The sequence below is a fragment of the Chinchilla lanigera genome, unplaced genomic scaffold (genome assembly GCF_000276665.1).
Source record: "Chinchilla lanigera isolate Chin_1 unplaced genomic scaffold, ChiLan1.0 scaffold00079, whole genome shotgun sequence".
Lineage (NCBI taxonomy): Eukaryota > Metazoa > Chordata > Mammalia > Rodentia > Chinchillidae > Chinchilla > Chinchilla lanigera.
This window is the reverse complement of record NW_004955480.1, coordinates 10,360,308-10,374,693: the sequence shown is the minus strand read 5'-3', so window position 1 is coordinate 10,374,693 and position 14,386 is coordinate 10,360,308. Positions and strand designations below refer to the sequence as shown.

Sequence of the window (14,386 nt, the reverse complement as noted above, 5' to 3'; positions counted from 1 at the left end):
CTCAAGATGCGAGGGGGTGGTGGCCATCCCAGCGCAGCTGACAAGGAGATGACAAGGAACTTCCGGCTGCGGAGGGGAGACTGGCTTTCTGCAGAGGGGGCACACACTGCTGCTTCTGTGCAGCAAAGCCAGACAGGCTATCAGCCCAGGCCTGAGCCTCAGCACAAAAACACAGCACAGTTACACGCAGACAAAAGGTCCTGCTCTCGCACCTGATGTCAGGACGGGAGGAAGATGCGGAGTTGGGAGTGATTCCCGGCAGAGGGACCTGCGCAGCAGGGACAGAGCGGACAGGAGGGGCACACAGCTCCGCTTCACAGGAGCTAGAGCTGCACGCAAGTGGAAGGGGTGCAGCTGGTTCTCGGCCCCTGAGGCCAGGCCATATTTCATGGGTCCATTTTAAGCAGACCAATAAGACAAGTTAACAGCTCAAAGTGACTGACCATATATTAATCTTCACAGGACTACTGTGTATCCAAAACTACTCTTTTTCTGTAATCAAAAGGAAAATGGCTGAAAGAAAGCTCCCCCCCAAAAAGGAAGAGAAATAAATTTATTTGTGAGGGAACAACATCTGAACATCAGATACAGTATGATCCACAATAATCCAACAGGATGTGATAACTCATTCTGGGTGTGCTTTTATGCAGTTCGTAAGAAAAATTCCACAAGGAACATTAGCCGAACATTTATTAAAATTCATAAAGCCATCTAAGCCGAGTATAATACAATATGCAATGACCATGATACAGTAATAAAAATACAATATCAAATACTCACTACTTTGTGAGTTAAAACTATAATATAAACAATTTAGGCCCCTTTTTGAAAAATGAAAAAATATTTCTATTACAACCTTATTTCAAGCATTTTCAGTTAGATACAGCTTTGTATGTTTTCACTCACAATAGACAAAAAAAGAATGCTTCTTTAAGTAACTGTACGTAAAATATATTACTTATTTCAATATTTGCACTCTGAAGTGTACTTTGACATACATGAATTCAGATAAGAAAATTAAGTTGTGCAGTAACAATATCCTGGCTGATGATAAAGACTTGGACAGTTTTCTATTTGGTTTAAAAACTTTACATCAGGGAAAAAGAAGCAGGGACATAAAGAAGCATCGTCACACTTTTTCAATGCAGCAATCTAACTCCAGATATTGGGGGTCCCACCGTGATCTTCAAGTGTGCAGTCCCGAAGTTGAATTCTTATCCAGTCCAAGGAGCTGCCTGGGCTCTGAGGCAATACTTACTGATGAAGTGATGAGAGCAAAGTGTGGACAGCACTACAGAGATGGTCACTGCTAAAACCAGTTCCTAGACAGGCTGGGCACACTCAGAGGTAGAGGGCAGCCAGCATTAGCAACACAGAAGGAAAATGCGCTCACTGAACTGCACACATCGCGCTCCTAGGCCGGTTAACAGTTCTTGACATGGGCTCCTGGTTGTAGTTTACAATATCTGCCTTCACCACCCTCTGTTGCAAAAGAAAAGGGTTATTATCAGGATATCAGAAAGAGCTTCTCACAGTATATTTTTATTTTCTGAATTTGGTGAACTCCTGGTGATAAACATCACAATGAAGCAGAAGTTGATATGAAAAGCATCAACCAGAACTAATAAAGATATGAGTTTTTTTGTTGGTTGTCTGGCCTTTTGAAAGGAGGCACTGGCTTTATAATCCAAAGCAAAAGAATTAAAACTAATCATTCATATACATTTGAATTCACAGGTAAGACTGCCTTGTAGCAAAGGAAACATTTTCACTACTTATTAATACTTCCATAAGCCATTATACTCAGCTATAACTTTTCTTAGAATGCTTACAGCAGTGAACTGGTAAAAAGTACAAGTATTTTGAACAAACTAATTTTTACAACTTTTCCAGTTTTTAAAACTTTCCTCCTAAGATTCTAACTTACTTCCAAAGAGCTCACAATTGGGTTATGAATAATGACTCTAAAAAATTATGGTATAATAAGGCATTTAGGAAATTAATCTAATATTCATGTTTTAAAAATAGTTTAAACAAAAGACACCTTTGTTTCCCTCCTTCTCTCTAATTCACCCATAGAGGAATATCTGAAGCAATAAATTAAACACAACGCCCTAAAATTCATCTCTAAGAAATAATTTAAATTAAAACAAACACTTCACTGCTTTCAATTCTTACTAAGTTTGCACATACAAGCAGACAAAGAAAGGCAATTCAAGACAAATTTTTCAAATACTCTTTCAATTATCAGGCTTTTTCAAGAAAAATAGTAAAGAATGAATAATAAAATAATGGTCCCAATCCTCCATTTCACTCCAAGTATAATCACACAACTATAAAGACAAATACGTTCAAAAGTAATTGAAGTGTTATTTTAATTTGGCCGGTATTTCTTGTTTAATTTGTAAGTTTCCCAGCAAAATTTTTCAGGTCTAAATCAGAATCAACGCATTATTAATTTACAAAAATGTACAATAATCATATGAAATTCTCTATTCGCAAGGAATAAAGAACAAGATAGCATTTACTGGCCTCCCCCCTCCCCACATTGCAATGATTTATCTATCAATACCTGCACTACTGTACTGAACAGATTCTACTCTGAGAAGAGCTGGCATGCCGATTATCTTCTTCCGGGTACTTCACTATTTCTGCCCTGACAATATGCTGTCAATTCCAAACATCAAAAACAAGATGGAGAAAGAAGAAGGAGGGAAAAAAAAGACAAAAAGAAAATCAATGACTGACAATAGAAGGGAACACCAAGGTAGAAAAAGAAAATTAACACATAAATTTAAACATGTCACAAATGAAACAGCACAATATATGCATACAAAAGGAAAGAAAAGGAACAGAAACCCAATAAATATTATTCTTTATAATCCTATTTAACTACTGAAATACATAGGCCAATTGAACTTTCCAGATAAATCATGAGTTCTAGTTTTGGTAACACAGGCCAAAGTACAGAAAAGCAGATTCCATTTCCTTTAACAAACATTACTGAAGACTGACTATATGCCGGTCACCCTATACTGGCAATGCACGGGTAAATTACTTGGATCTGTTCATAAGCTGCCCTGGACCAGCACTTGATTGATACATAAGGTAGAAGAGCTTTCCTAGTAGGCTTATGCTGTGAGAACACAAAGGAAGGAGTGACTTATCTTTGAGAGTGGGGAAAGGAATGAAGAAATCAGAGGCACATATATTTCACTTGCAATTTTTATACTTAATCTTTTTACTTGTCCAAGATTTCATTCAATGCTCACGCCCCCACTCCTCCAAACCCTAACCTTCATGATTCTAAATGTACCAGTTCAAAAAGTAGTTGTGGGTCACATAAAAAAAAAAAACATGAAATATATTTAAGCACAACAGCTGTTGCTTACAAATATTTAAACACTTTGCTAAACAAAAATTAAAACTACCCTGCCATACTTCTAATTGCTAAAATCCTTAGGATGAAAAGTTCACAAAAGACAACTATGGATCATAGAGAACATGTTCTCTTTTTTAGATTTGAAATTATCTTTGTTTTTCCATATAAAAATAAATATCTCATTTAAAAATCCTGCCTTGGTAACAGCATTCATTAATTTATCAACATATGTAAAAACATCTTACATATGTAAAAACATCTTATAAATGTCTTTGTGAAGACATTTATAAGTAAATATTTGATAAACAATTAGGAGTATGTGAAGAAGATACTAAGATATATGAATGTGTGGTAACAGCTTAGGTTGGTTCAGTTTAAATTCTCTAGCAGGAGCGTTAACTGTCAGGCAAGATTCATGATTTACTCGGCATACAGCCTAATGCTATCAACAGAAGCAGCACTGACCCCCAGAGGAGGTGTGAGAATGGTCCCTCAGTGCAATGTTGTATACCATTATCTGACCTCCTTAACCCAACTGTTTCACACTAAACTATAGGTTACAATGAGGAGAAGGGATTTTCATAATCAGCAACTCATTAATCCAACACAATGTTGATTTAAAGCCTATCATAAACACAACCAGGTTACTGACCTGTGTGCTTAAGATATTTTGATCAAAGTACTGACTAATGTAGTTGACTTGGGTTTTCACCATTCACTTCATCACATTAAAAATAATTAATACAGCAGCACCTTTTGGGGGGATCTTAACTATCTAACATAAAGTTTTGTACAATTATTTCCAAACTGGAAACCATAACAAAGGCTCTTTAGATTCAAAACTTTGCTTCCTTTCAGCAGAAAACAGTTTCTATATCATAAAGATATGGTAGGTGGTTTCACGGTAGTTGGCTTGGTTACAAGGCATTTATTGATTATTTCAGAGAAAATATTACCTACACAACATCCATCTTCATTTTATGAGCCAGGAAGCACATTCAACTATTTTCCCTATTGGTCAAAAGAGTAACAAATAATGAAATAGCCATGAGAGAACAGGAGCTGTGTGGAGAGAGCAGCTGCAATCTGATCTTGTCAAGGAGCATTAACAAGTAGATGTGGAAGTGGCAGAGACCCAAAGGGTAAGTAAGAAAGCAATGTCAGGGTGGGAATGAATAGGTATAAAGAACCCAGGCAGACTCTTGGGAAGACACTGAAATAAACTGGGTCAATTGTTCGATTGTGTCTAATCTAGACAGTATTTACCACTGCAAAAGCCATAGTTTGTCATGTCCAGGATAGGGAGGAAACGTACTATGAAAGCTAAAACATCCTGTACTGCCACTCACTCAAAGCCAGTCACTACTTAGGTACTGCAGACATTTAGATAAACAATATGTGGTCTCTGTTCTTGAGACACATAAGGATATGTAAACTATTAAGGAATACTTTGACTGACATTTATTCTAAGTGTACACAGATTACCATATGAAGTACAGATAGAGCATGTTAAAAAGCACAGTACAATGTATATGGTAGGTGCTAAAATAGAAAAGTTATTCTTCCATATGATGAGTCATTATGTGCTGCCAGAACATTCATAGCTTTGGGTAAGCTGTTTCAGCTCTTTGGTCTTCACACTATCTTAATCCATAAAACACAAGGTTTATCTATACAGTATCTAAAGTTCCATCTGATTTTTAAAATTTTATTTAAACACAAATTTAAAGGTGAATAGAATCCAGGTATGGTGTCACACAACTTTAATACCAGACCTCTGGGAGGCTGAGGCAGAAGGATCGCAAGTTCAAGCCCAGTCTGAGCAACTTAGTGAGACTCTTTCTCAAAATTTTAAAAGGGCTGGGGCTATAGCTCAGTGATAGAGCTCTTGCCTAGCACGTGCCAGGCTCTGGCTTTCACCCCCAGTACCACAACAAAAAAAAAGTATCTCAGTTCCCCGTAGGTACAGCCCACCACTCCCTGCAGCTCTGCCTGTCCTCCTCTGAGCAGGAAATCTCAGGGTACTTGGATCTCCTCCTCTTATCCAATCACTCCACAAACCCACAGATTCTTCCTTGAAATGTCTCTTAAATTCAGCCTTTCTTTTCCTTCTGCCTTGATTCTGGCATTCATCACAACAGCAGTAACCCAGTCTTCTTACTTCTGTCTCCTTCCCATCCAATCACACACAAAAATACCCCAACAGATTACTTCTAACTAAAAGCTGCTTCACTTAATTCCCTGTCTAAATATGTATTTCCCATTCGCAATAGGTCAGAAAAAATTTACCAGCTGGGCATGCATAAATCCCAATAATCTATTCTCAAACTCCCTATATATGGCACTACAAATGGTCATGTATTTTAATCAAACTGCTCTTCAGTTTCTAAAATACAATGTAAGCTTTTCTACCCAGGTACTTTCACGCCAGCTCCTTGTTCAGCTGTTTTCCTTCCCTGCACACCAAACTGCCCAGTGTACATTCCCTCAAATGATAGGGTAAAACAGCAGACGTTCTAGTGTCAGGCAGTGATAGGTTCAAATCCTGCCTCCCCCACCTAACAATGGCTTAGTGATCAAGTTACTTATTGTTTCCACAGTCTCAGGATTGTGACAATATAAAATGATGGAATGCCGCATGCTCCATAGAGTTACTATGAAAATTAAATGAGATACCACACACAATTTTCTTTCTGGAAGCAGGGACTACACTTTAAATTTCTTTAAGACTCTTTCAGGCCCACCACTACACTGCATATATAATATATAATCAATAAATTACGTATTGTTGCTTCATAATCATTCACAGACTCTCCAACTAACCAGAGACAAATATCATTTAGAAACAGACGCTGAAACACAGAGGAACCATGTGAGCTCTGAGGTCACAGAAGTCTGTGTTCACATAAATCATGGCGACTTCTTTCTTGTATGCTCCTAAGCCAAAAGCAAGTAACTATTTTTGTAATGGGACCTATTTACAAAGCATACAATACCCTACCATTTTGTCTGCCCACAGAAAATAATGAAATGAACGTCTGAGTGATAGTAATTAAAAGTAGCAAACCTGTAGTGTTCCAAATACCTTAAGTCCTACAGTCACTTCAGTGTAACAATTTTCAATTGGTACTGGCTCTGATTACTTTGACAAACATAAATACATATCCAAAGTGTGACTATGCGAATATGACATAAAACTAACGCTAAAAGAATTGAAGAAAAATTTAAAGATAGGGAAAGATCATTTTAGCTACATGCAATAGGGGTGTTGGAAGAAAGTAAGGGGAAATGTTAGTTTGTTCCTTGTAATGAAACCATTTTCGAAGCTCAACTTTAAACAATAGGCTCTAATTTTCTAATTTTCCATTCTATCAAACGTGAAATAGAGTGAAATTATGTCATCTTTAAATTCTTCACACGCAGTATTCATGGTAAGCTCTCAATCTAAGACAACTGTCTAGTAGTAGTGAAAGAACACGGAAACCTTCAATAATTAATAATACTATCAGATTATCAAAAAACACTATTAGGCTACCCAGAATTAATATCATGATCACTAAGAGTATTTTAAAAATGAATAGACAGCTCTCAAAGAACTGAAGTAAAAAATATAAGATAATATGGCCAGAAAGTTAATTCATAAAGTAACCACTGATAAAATTTTTATAAATTTCACCTTTTTTTCCAACACAGAGGACAAAATTGTTTCAAGATTATCATATTTTGTTAAAAGTTAACATTCTCTATCTTTCACAATAAACAATGATTTATATACGCAATCTATTTCCAAGAGTTTTTAGGCATATGTACATAGAATGCATAAGTATGAACAGTAAAAGTCAATGTATTGTACAAAATTCATTAATTTTTTAAACTATACAGCTCAGGATAATCACCTGTGACTGTTCTATTTCTGCTTTGTTTAACTTGATTCCCAGGATTTCAGCAGCAACTTTCTGAAAACACAGGAAGACCTACATAACAAAAATAGATTTAAATGATTTAAAACAGGCACACTTGTTACCTTTAAATAAATTGAACTTTCTAAAAAATGATAAACAGCAAGAATATGATGTAGCAGGTAATTCCAAAAATATCTCTGTAAAATACAGCAATGTATTAAATGGAATAATTTTAAATAATTAAAACACAATTTGAAAATCCATGCATTTCACTAAATTACACTTATCATTAAAATAGACATTTTTTAGGACCCAGGGATATAGCTCAGTGGCAGAGCACCTGCCTGGCAAGCGTAAGGTTGTGAGTTCAATTCCTGGTATCAAGAAAAAAAATAAAATAAAATATAGACATTTTTTAAAGATCTAATATGACAATTACAGTTGCCACTTTAAAAACAGAATGACAACATATAAATACTTATTACCATACCAAACCCCATAGTTCCTGAAGAAATGAAAATAAATTAATCTATACTTTCTACTTTGGCTTTTTACTTCCAATTCAATGCTGGTCTTTTGACCTAGCCTCAGTCTATCTTAAAAGGTCTTAATTTCCAACACACTAATAATTTTTGTGCCTCTCTTATTAATTTCAGAAAATCTTCCATATATTAAGTAAAACAACTTGGTACTCTTTACTGTATTTTATCAACTCACAGTAAAGAACAATATATCCCATCAAAGCACTTTTCTATAAACTGCCTTTTATATTTATAGTTAGCTTATGCCAGCTCCACTATAATTCCTAGAGTTCCAGTACTGATATTTACTGCAGTATCACTTATCTATGCTAGATAATGTCCTACCAAATTCTCATCTTTTCATCTTTAATAATTTAATTTTTATTTGGATCAAAATATGCTATATGTATGTACCAATTCCTCACAATGACTACAATTATTATGTATTGCAAACATATAGCAATAAAAAAGGGAGAAAAAGGAAATACAACTTCCTGAAAAGTTTATGCTATTTTTATACTCCTGATAAGATTTATGCCATTTTTACTCCCCAAAAGCATACATTTCAGTTAACTGATTATCAATGTTCAAGAAACAACAGGAAAGCTAGCGTGATGGAACAGAGAGAAAGAAAGTATAAAAGAAGACGAGCAAGAAGAAGGTACCAACCATGTAGGATCTCATAGGCTACTGGAAGGACTTTGTTATTTATTCTGAGCAAAATGGAAGCAATGGGAGCCTGACCGGATGGGATTTTTATTTTAACAGGACCAATCTAGATGTTGTACTCAGCATTTGTTAAAGAATAGCAGTGAACCAAAAAGAGAAATCAGCAAGGAGACTAATATATGAGACTGTAGAGGCCAAACTAAATTAGTATCAGTGGAGATGGTAAGAAACAGTCACCACATTTTGGGTATACTTTCCAACTACAGCCAACAGGAGTTAGTCAGTGGTGGATAGATGTGGGTTTTGAGAGAAACAGAGTAGTCAAGGATAACTCCAAAATCTTCTTCACTCAAGCAAATGGTAGACTCTATCTGCCACTTACTAAAGTAGGAAGCCTGGGAGAGATCTGAGGAGCAAATATGAGCATCTCAGTTCTGGGTGTGTTACACTGTTGGATGATTGTACATATAGTACAATTACAGAGCTGCATCTCTGTGGCATTACTGAGTGAGCAATTCAATACAGAAATACAGAGCTCAGGGATGAGGTCTGGGCAAGGCCAAGAAACTAAATCAAGTTCTAAGGGAATATGTTTAGAAAAAAGGGACACCACGAACTGTGCCCTACAGTACCCCAATAGTTACATGTTACAGTGATAAGATGGAATAAACAACAGGACAGAGAGAGAGAGAGAGAGAGAGAGAGAGAGAGAGAGAAGGGGGAGAGGAGGGAAGGGGAGGGGAAGGGAGAGAGAAAGAAAGAGAAAAAGGAAGGAAGGAAGGAAGGAAAGAAAGAAAGAAAGAAAGAAAGAAAGAAAGAGAGAGAGAGAGAGAAAGAAGGAAAGAAAGAAAGAAAGAAAGAAAGAAAGAAAGAAAGAAAGAAAGAAAGAAAGAAAAAGAAAAGAAAGAGAAAGAGAAAGAGAGAGAAAGAAAGGGAAAGAAAGAAAGGGAGAGAGAGAAAGAAAGAGAAAAAAGAAAAACAGAGTGGGAGGGAGGGAGTAAAAAGGCAGTGGGAGGGCAGGAAGAAAGATAGATTAAGGAGATAGAAGAAAGACCAGGGGTATGGTATCCTGGAGTTGAATAAAGAAAGCATTTCAAAAAAGAGACAGTGATCAACTACTGTATATGCTGCTGTGAAGTTACATAAGAGGAAGATTAAGAAGTAATCACTGGATTCATCAAATAAGAGGTCACTAGTAACTACATTGCTTATAGCAACTTGGGTGAAATACAACAGTCCATTGGAATTGTTCAAGAGAAACTTGAGGGAGAGGAACAGGTGATATGTCTTTCAAAACATTCTGCTGGAAAGTGAGGAAAGAGGGCTGGGGATTTAGCTCAGTGGCAAAAGCGCCTGCCTGGCAAGCGCAAGGTCGTGAGTTTGGTTCCCAGTACCGGAGAAAAACCAAAAAAAAAAAAAAAAAAGAAAGTGAGGAAAGAAATAAGGCAATAGGTACAGAAAGATGCAGGATCAAGAATTTGCTTGCTTTTAAGATAAGTCACAATATTTTATATGCTGACAGAATTAATGAGAAGGCAAAAAAACGATGACGTATGAAAGAGAGAGAATTGCTGAAGCAATTCAACAAAGAGAAATGGGAGTGGTGTGCCCTGGGGAGTTGCCCTAGGTTGGAGCAGAGTTCCCATAGTAAGCACAGGGAAGACCGAAGACGGGAACAAATGTAGCAGGGAGAGGATGGGGTATTTGGGTAGATGTGTGGCAGGGGTATGTGGAAGCTGTCTTCTGTTTGTTTCAAATTCTTACAAAATAAGAAACATGGTTATCAGCTAAGAAAACGCAGAATGTTTTGAACATCTGAAGAGAGAAGAGAAACTATGAAACAGTCATGTAGGTAAGATGGTAAGACGAGAGCAGGGACACATGGTACAATTATAGAGCAGCATCCAGGGCCCACTTGAGATAGTGACTGTAAACAATGTGAAACCTCTGGCATCCTCTGTTTCTCTGTGGTCACATCCATGTGTGCCACCACTGAAGAGTGGAGGCTTGATTTAAAGCAGAATTAAGATTTGGCCAAGTAAGTCTGACAAAGTTAAAGAGGAGAAAGCAAAACAATGCATGAGCTTTAGTTAGGAATAGAAAATTAAGGCCATCAAAGAAGGTTAGGGATTTCATAAAGACCTATGTCTTATAGGTCTTGCTAGCTCTGAAGAATGACTGGGTTAGGACACTTAGGGTGTGAGCAGGAAAGACAGAATGGTCGATCATTATGATCAGAATCTCTGACACTGCAATGACACAGGACTACAGTGATGTGTAATGACACTCGCAGGAATGGGTGGCCCAAAGGAGGTGGAGGACAAAATAAACAGACTGAAATCATTAACAATCAGGGAAATGGTAGTATCATAGAATCACAGTAAGCCAGGAATTTAATTCTGCAAGTAATGAAGGGAATTACCCTGGACCTGGAGATCACTTTGAAAACTCATTTCAAAGTAGTATCTATAAAGAAAACAATCACTTTTTAACGGTGGCTCAACACAAGTACCCAAAGAGTACTAAGCTAAACACAAGCTCAAATATTAGAAGTTAAAATAATCCCCAAATGGTGAAAGACCCCTAGGAAGATTTGAGCATAGAAAACCAATCTATAGATGAGTTTCTCGAGAAGCAATGATATTGTACTTTGAATGGCATGTACGGGTATCTGCCCATCTGCACATGGCTTTGGGAGAAAGAGCACCAAGAGGCCAAATTAAATGAGTCTAACCTAAAAAAAGTTTAAGCTCCTTTTATATTATTTAATATTTAGCCTAGTCATTTAATCTGTGAAAGATATTATAAAGGAAAAACATTAAATATTAAACCACAGCGTCTGGCTCCTGTGCGCACTGCGAGTGGTTGGCAGACACAGAATCAGGAGGCCCACAATCTGCTCACAGCAAGCTTCATAGCTGAATGCTGTGAGAACCAGGTAGCCAACTCATCTCCTTCCTGGGAACAGAGCAGGCGGTGACTCAGAACGCTGCCGCCATTGCAGTCTGTGCCTCCACCCTCCGTAGCCCTGGGCATACAGGAGACTGTCTCAAGGGACCCGCAAACCCACTAACACCAGGGTTTGTGTAGGGCATGCCCATGCATGTCCAGTGACACGTGAAGCCCCAGAGCAGGTGGTCCACAAAACTGCTGAAGCTGCGATTCACATCTGGGTTCCAGGGTTCCCATCAGGGTGGGAGTACAGAAACAGGTGGTCTGCGATCACTGCCAGTGCAGCCCTCCTCTGGCTCCTCTGCTTGCGGTGAGAGGCCTGTAGACAAAGAATCACGCAGTCCACCAACTTCAGACCCTGCTGTCATTGTCTGGGCTCTACCTTTGCCCTGAACTCCCTGGAATCACAGGACCAAGTGGTCTGTGATCACACCACCAGTGCAGACCACTTCTGGTTCATACTCATGCTCTGAGCTGTCAGGGGACACTGGATCAGATTGTCTGTGACCTGACAGCATTGTGGTTGGCATCTGAGACCTGGGAGAACTAGGTAAACTTCACCAACTGCTAGAAGAACCCAGACTAAGTAGCACACCTCAGCAGCCACTGAGGGGCAAGTTTGACCACCTGGAAAACTAGGGAGGCTAGTCACCTTTGCTGAGCTGACAGGGAGGAAAGAGACTGAGCACTCTACCACCAACATCAAACATGATAAGAAAAAGGACTAAAAAGCAATCTCAGAACTCCACCCCTCTCAGAACAAGTCCAGGAGACATCGACATAGGAGAATTTGGTAAACACACACCTGAAATTGCTGAAATGATTGCAATGGAAGTAAAGAAACAACTCCATCAGGCCATAGAAGACATCAGATCAGAAATAATCTCTCAGGCAAAAAATGAAATGAAATAATAATGAAAAATTGCTCAGCACATCTAAAGAAGAAACATATAAAAAAATAGATGAACACAGGCAACAGACGGAAACATTAAATGAACAATATAGGAAGGAATCAGAATGCATGAACCAGATTCAGAGAGACATCCAGGAAATCAAAGCTTCGACTGAAAGCTGCCGAAACCATTTGAATGAAGCAGAAGACAGAATTTCCAATTTTGAAGACAGCATGGCTGCTAGTGATCATGAAAGGATCTTTTCAAATCAACAAGGAACCAGGAAAAATCAATGCAACAGCTGCAAGATGAGGCAAAGATGAATAATGTATGACTTATAGGAGTCAATGAAACAGCAGGAGGCAACACAACTGACATAAAAAGAATATTTGCAGAAATAATAGAAAATTTCCCAAGCATGGAAACAGAACCTGATATACAGGTAAATGAGGCATATAGAACTCCAACTAGACGTAACCAAAATAAAACTACACCCAGACATATAATAGTCAAGATCCCAGATCTGCACCAAAAGAACAGAATATTAAAAGCTGCTAGAGAAAAGAAACAGATTACCTATAAAGGGAAGCCCATCACAATCACAGCAGACTTCTCAACACAAACCATTCAATCGAGAAAAGCTTGGAGCAAAGTATTACAGATCCTGAGACAAAATAGCTTCCAACCAAGACTGATGTACCCTGCCAAACTAGCCTTCAAATTCAACGGAGAAATAAAATATTTCCACAACAAAGAACAACTGAAGAACTTCATGAGTGCCAAACCATCGTTGCATAGAGTACTAAAAGATATTCTAGACAGAGAAAAAATGACCACATTTTCAAAAACAACAATTGAAAGAAACCTTCAACCAGAGCAAGTAATTAAACAGGTAGGAAAAGTAGGAAACCAACAGCAAGTAAATAACATGACAATGACACGTCAACACAGTTTGGTTATAACTATAAATGTAAATAGCCTCAATTCTCCAGTCAAAAGAAACAGACTAGCAGAGTGGATTAAGAAACAAAATCCACCAACAGGCTGTATACAGGAAACACATTTTACTCAAAAGGAAATCCACAGACTGAAAGTCAAAAGATGGAAAACAATCCTCCATGAAACAGGAATGTAGAAAAAAGCAGGTGTACCTATTATGCTTGCAGACAATGTAAACTTCAAACTGAGAACAATCAAAAGACATAAAGAAGGTCACTACATCCTTGTTAGGAGAAAACTGTCAGAGGATGAGATAACAATCATTAACATGTATGCACCAAATATTGGAGCACCAAACTATATAAGACAAATCTTAACAGACATGAAAACCCAAATAATTAATAACACTATTGTACCAGGGGACCTCAACACCCCTTTGACACAAAGAGATATGTCAACTGGACGAAAAGTCAGCAAAGAAATAACAGCTCTGAACCAAATCTGCGAACAAATGGACTTAGTAGATGTATACAGAGTGTTCCACCCCAACACAGTAGAATACACATTTTTTTCAGCTGCACATGGGTCATTATCTAAAACAGACCACATCTTAGCCCATAGAGCATACCTTCCAAAAGGCAAAAGAATTGAAATTATCCCGAGCATATTATCTGGCCACAGTGCAATGAAATTGGAAATTAAAGACAAAAGGAACTCCAAAAACTCCATAAACACTTGGAAATTGAACAATAACCTCCTGAACAACCAATGGGTCACAGAAGAAATTAAAAAAGAAATTTAACAATACCTACAAACAAACGTAAATGTAAATACAACTTACAGGAATCTGTGGGATACAATGAAAGCAGTCCTCAGAGGGAAATTTATAGTGGTGAACTCACAAATAAGGAAAACAGAAAGAGAACAAATAGCCTAATGCTGCACCTGAAACTTTTAGAGAAAGAAGAACAAGTCAGGCCCAAAGCCCAAAGAAGGTAGGAGATTATAAAGATTAGGGCAGAAATTAATGCAACTGAGACAAAGAAAGCCCTCCAAAAACTAAATGAATCAGAGTTGGTTCTTCGAAAGGATAAATAAAATTGATAAACCCCTAGCCAACCTTATCAA

At 37.7% G+C, this 14,386-nt stretch overlaps 1 protein-coding gene across 4 annotated transcripts in view; it reads right to left on the bottom strand.

The window, feature by feature from the left end:
• Window positions 1–672: 672 nt before the first annotated feature.
• The window catches only part of Rab28 (RAB28, member RAS oncogene family), a 153,211-nt gene continuing 139,497 nt past the window's right edge, over window positions 673–14,386 (bottom strand). For 3 of the 4 annotated variants that reach the window (XM_013503325.1, XM_005402540.2, XM_013503326.1), the window contains exons 6-7: window positions 7,279–7,356; window positions 673–1,482 (exon numbers count right to left, since the gene is read on the bottom strand). In XM_013503325.1, coding sequence (XP_013358779.1) covers window positions 1,390–1,482; window positions 7,279–7,356 — 171 coding nt within the window. In that variant the 3' untranslated portion in view covers window positions 673–1,389. Of the gene's footprint in view, window positions 1,483–2,572; window positions 2,668–7,278; window positions 7,357–14,386 lie in introns of all 4 variants that reach the window. The other variant, XM_005402541.2, reaches the window with a different exon arrangement.